General features: G+C 51.6%; 1 protein-coding gene across 9 annotated transcripts in view; it reads right to left on the bottom strand.

The window, feature by feature from the left end:
• Gas7 (growth arrest specific 7) overlaps nucleotides 1-4,992 on the bottom strand; it is a 245,644-nt gene that overhangs the window by 32,037 nt on the left and 208,615 nt on the right. For all 9 annotated transcript variants that reach the window (XM_031354285.1, XM_031354293.1, XM_031354286.1 and 6 more), the window contains one exon: nucleotides 4,234-4,287. In XM_031354285.1, coding sequence (XP_031210145.1) covers nucleotides 4,234-4,287 — 54 coding nt within the window. The remainder of the gene's footprint in view (nucleotides 1-4,233; nucleotides 4,288-4,992) is intronic.

The raw sequence follows: 4,992 nt of genomic DNA, 5'->3' as shown, positions 1-4,992 counted from the left end.
AGTGGTGCAGATGTGCACAGGGCAGGAAACTGAGGCACAGTGGTGCAGATGTGCACAGGGCAGAAAACTGAGGCACAGTCATGCAGATATGCACAGGGCAGGAAACTGAAGCACAATGGTGCAGATATGCATAGGGCAGAAATGTCCATCTGCCACCATGGTGCAGATATACACAGGGCAGGAAACTGAGGCCCAGAGGCTGACAGGCCACTGTCACAAGTGGTAAAAGAGGGTACAGGGCTGCTCCTGCATGTCTATAGTCTTCATGCTGACCTTGCCTCTCTGTGACCTTCAGGCCTCATAGCCAGGCTCCTGTGTCCCCAAACCACAAGGCTCCATTAGCAGGACCGTGGTGCTCAGGAAGGCAGAGGAAATGGGACATGTCCTTCCCCATGCATACCTCTATGGGTAGATTTCTTCCCCTCCTGGTATAGGAATGTACAGCTTTCCCCTGGGGAAAGGTGTGTCTCCTCCAAGAGTTGTCCCTCCTGTCCCTACACAGTAGACAGCCCTGGGATCTATTTTAAGCTCAGCATGAGCTAATCATGCCCCAAGTGCTTACCATGTATCAACTCACGGAATCCTCAGGACAGCCATGGAAGGCACTGAAGCACAGAGATGTTAAGTAACTTAACACAGATCACACAGCTAGTACATAATAGTGGAGCTATGGTTTGAATCTAGATTAGGACTCCGGGTCTAGACTAGGATCCTAAGCCCCCTTCGACCTACACCCCTGGGGCAAAGTATATGTATGCCCTACTCATGGCCAAGGCAGGAGCTGAGCAGGAAGAAGAACAGGGGTGTTCCTCTGTGTGTGTGTGTGTGTATATGTGTATGTGTATGTGTGTGCATGTGTGTGTATGTGTGTGTGTATGTGTATGTGTGTGTGTATATATTATGTATGTGTGTATATGTGTGTGTACATATGTGTATGTGTGTATGTGTATGTGTGTGTACATGTGTGTGTATGTGTGTATGTGCATGAGTGTGTATGGGTATGTGTGTGTATGTACATGTGTGTGTATGTATGTGTATGTATATGTGTGTATGTGTATATGTGTGTGTGTGTGTGTGTGTGTGTGTAGGTGGATGGTATGGCCACTCCTACCAACTCCTCTGGGGATCCTCAGCCTCACCCACAGCCACATGGAAAAACACCCTGGCCTCGATAGATGGGATACTTCCTCTGCAGTGGATGCTTGGCTGAGACATTCTGCAGGATCATGAAAAGGGCTGTTTCCAGACACTCTTCCAAGGTACAAAGGGAGCTAATACAGACATCTAATCCAGCATCTAATAAGGCATCTATCTAGCTAGGCCACCAGGGCTGAAGAACGCATGTGTGACCCACCCAAGGGGCTGATGTGGGAAGCTGGGGCACCTGCTCTCATTGACGTCTGTGTCTGAGGGCAGGGCTCTAGTCAGTGTCCTGACAGCCTTCCGAGTTTACAGTTTGGTGACCCAGACTGCAGGTTAGTACTCTGTGTGCCTTCCTCTGGCTTAGGAAAGTGAGAAGACAGGAAAGGACCCCCATGGACTCTCCTCCAGCCACTTGCTCCCTCCCAGGATGCCATGCCTCCAGACCAGTTATGCTGTGCATCCAAATGGAGGACCACAAGGTCTTCTAATTCCTCTGTCCTGTGCCTGGTGCCTTCCCTGTCATCCTTGCTCGAATCCTCTACAACTTGATGTGTCAAGTTTGTGCTGAGGGCAGTGAGTGGCCATTAGTATCTGTCACTCTCAATCAAACAGCTCGCCGCCCCCACCTGCCAGCCCAGCCCTAATGACGGCAGGGACGGGACAAGACCCAGGCATGGCTGCCAACCTTGCTGCTGCTGCTGCTGCTGCCAGCTTCTCTTCTAAACTAGCTTCAGGCCACTGAGCTTCAGATCTAGCCCAATCCTTGCTCCTGATGGAGGATATGCACCCTATGCAGGCAGGGCCTGGCAATGGCTGCCTCCCAGATCAGATGGGAGGGAAATTGCTCATCACACTCCCATATTCCCTGAGACAGGGAAGCTGGTGCCTCAGCCACATAGGAATGGGGCCATCCCATCCTCTGAGAAAGTCCTGAGTTCTACATAGGGTTTGAACATGGAGCTATGGGCTGCGTGTGGAGACAGAGTCCTGGGTGAGGGGAAGAATGCTTCAGGTCTTCAGCCTGACATGACATAGGGTTAGAGTATCCAAGGGGTGTATGGGTAAGCACCCAGGGTGACTGCAGGGAGGCTTGCATTCTAGTCCTGAATTTTCATTGTCCCTTGTTGTGACTTATAGCCAGTCTCTCCTTTGCTCAGTTTCCTCTAGAAGTAATGACAAGAAAGGTACTTTCCTGTCCTTGTCCCAGAGAGAGCAAATGCAAATGCTCCTCAGCATTCTCAGTGTCCCAGAAGCTGTGACTAGCAGCTATGTGCTGCAGACCACTCCAGGGATGTGCTGATGGAGGCCAGAGGGAAGGACCAGGCAGGAGGGACAAGGTGAGCCATCCAATGGGAACCTCAGGGTCACACTCAGAAGCTCTGAGTGAAAGGACCCAGTAGGGCCCTGCCTCTGTGGTTGGGCTCCATCACTGTGTGCCTTTAAAATAACCAGCCAGCCCACTCCTCACTCCTGATTTTGTTTTTTAGATCGTGAAAATGTCTCCCTCTTATTTGCTCTTCTTCCTTTCTCTCCATTTCTAGCAGCCCTGAGAAGCTGTCACCTTGCTCCAGCCTTTGGGAACAGTGTGAAAGATAGGGTCCACATCCCCACAAGTCTGAATGTAGGGCCTGCCTATGCCCTGTCAGATCCCTTGAGATTCCTAGGAAGAGAGGTTGCGTTGCTGCAGGGTTGCAGCAGGCTGACCTCCCCTACCCAAACTCCAGGAGACATAAGGAGGTCAAAACGGGGTGATGACCCGTGGGACCTAAGCCAACTCAGGAAGGGTACTGCCAGAGGGCAAGAGCTGAGGTTTCAATCTTGATGCTTCCTAGCTAGGTGAGCCTGGGCTTAGTGCCCGCTGGCCACTCTACTCCACTTTCCTCATGTGTGGACACTGTGATGATCACACTGTTGCACACTGAGCACAAAGTATGTGCCGGACTCTATACTAGATACTTTACAATTGTGGACCAATTCATTCCAGATTCCACTTGCCTATAACTGAGGCCCTCACAGCCCTGCTCCACAGACATGGATGGACACCAGAAACCACTATGGAATTGCTCAAACTTTGCCTTAACTTTGTGAACGGCATAAGCGACGCTCTGGCTTTAGAGTCCAGGTGTATAGGCACTCTGTCTGCAGCATTGACTCCGTTAGCCACAGCTTCCGCAGGAGGAGGCAACCAGAAGCCCTGAGCGTAGTCCTGGCATGTACTGAACGGACACCAAGGTGGCAGCATGCATTATGGTTGCTCTTACTGTTTGGCCTTCTCCGCCCAGGCAAGCACCCACTTGGTTTTATCTTTGCAGAGGTAGTCAGAGCAGCTCAGAACAGGGTGACAAGGAACCCAAGATAGCATGTCCCCTTGTGTGTCTCTCCTACGGGCGTGCCAAGATAGCAAAACTGAATAGACCTCACTTCTCAAATCTCTACTCTTGGCTAAGAATCTGAACATCTCCCTTCTTAGAGTAGAGAGTTACTGTTGGCTAAGAATCTAAGCAACTCTTTCCTTAGAGTAGAGAGAAGAGATGCCCTGGCCTCAGCGCATCAGAGGGTATGAAGGGAGGAGTTGGCAATCCTATTCCAGCACTACAGGGGTATCTGGCCAGAGTTGGGGGTGGGGTGGGGTGGAAATCCCTGAGAGTTTAGGCAGGGACTCCCAGAAGCGCTATTTCCAGGGAGCTTTCTCTTGCTTTTAACTTTGACATCTTCCAGAAGTTTCCCTGCACAAAAGCAGCCCTGTGGTGGCTGTAATTTCCATGTCACATCTCTGCACACAGCACACTCCACCCCCTTCAACTTGCTCCCCCACAAGCACCTTCTCCTGCCCACCCCACAGAAACAGCTTCTTCCTGGTTCCTGCCTTCTGCCCTCTGCCCATTCACCAGAGGAGCGCAAATGAAATTGGAAATTGACAGGGAGGGAATGGGGGCAACTTCAGCTAAAAAAACAAGATTTGGCTGGAACTTCTCTGTTTCCTAGTGAGCATCAATTCTGGTTGGTGATCCATGTTGCCACGGCAACAACCCCAGCTGTGGCCCAAAGCCCCAGCCCTGGAGCCCTCCCCACCAACAGCGAGCCACTTACTGTGATGGTGTTTTCCTTGCTCTGTTTCTTGCCTGGCGATGAGGATCCCAGGTTCTGAGGAGAGAGGTGAGATCCATCATCAAAGCTGTTCTCCATGTTGGACATTTTTTTCCCCATCCCCGTTCCCCAGGTGGGTGGAGGGATTGGTTAAGAACCCTGAGGTGGGGAAGTTCAGGGGTGTCAGCCTGTCGTTAACTCCTGAGTCACCATATTCTGGGTATGGGCAGGCAATAGCATCTTAGAGCCCAAGCTGCTCCAGAGGGCTCAGGCTCTAAGCAAAGTGGAGGAAAGCTGAGCTCAGACTCCAGGGAGCCACAGCAAACCAGGTCTCCCTTCCTCTCCTTTCCAACTGGGATTTGGAGAGTTAACCCCTCCACTGCCCTCTGCTGGTAACCAGACCACGTTGCCAAAGCATCGGAGTGGAATGACAGGGGAGCAGAGAGTTAAGGCAGATTGTAGGCCACCCCCCCAACCCCCAGGCACAGAGGACTCAGCACATGACATCTCATTCTGAACGCGCCCCCACCCCTCGAGTCCGTAATGTCAAACGGTGAATGCATGGAGTGAACATGGGCTCTGCTCAGCCACTTTGGCAATGTGCCTGGGAGCCACAGTGATTTCCTATATGCAAAGCATCCTTCTGGAGTGCCTTTTTATATTGTCCCCATTGTCAGCAAGAAAACCAGAGTCCTGACTACCCATGCACCCCTAGGCGATGGTTAGAGTCCCCTGATTGTGCTGGTAGTGATGGCCAAGAAC

The sequence above is a fragment of the Mastomys coucha genome, unplaced genomic scaffold (genome assembly GCF_008632895.1).
Source record: "Mastomys coucha isolate ucsf_1 unplaced genomic scaffold, UCSF_Mcou_1 pScaffold5, whole genome shotgun sequence".
Lineage (NCBI taxonomy): Eukaryota > Metazoa > Chordata > Mammalia > Rodentia > Muridae > Mastomys > Mastomys coucha.
Note: the sequence above shows the minus strand (reverse complement) of the source record. Positions and strands in the feature narration are given on the sequence as shown.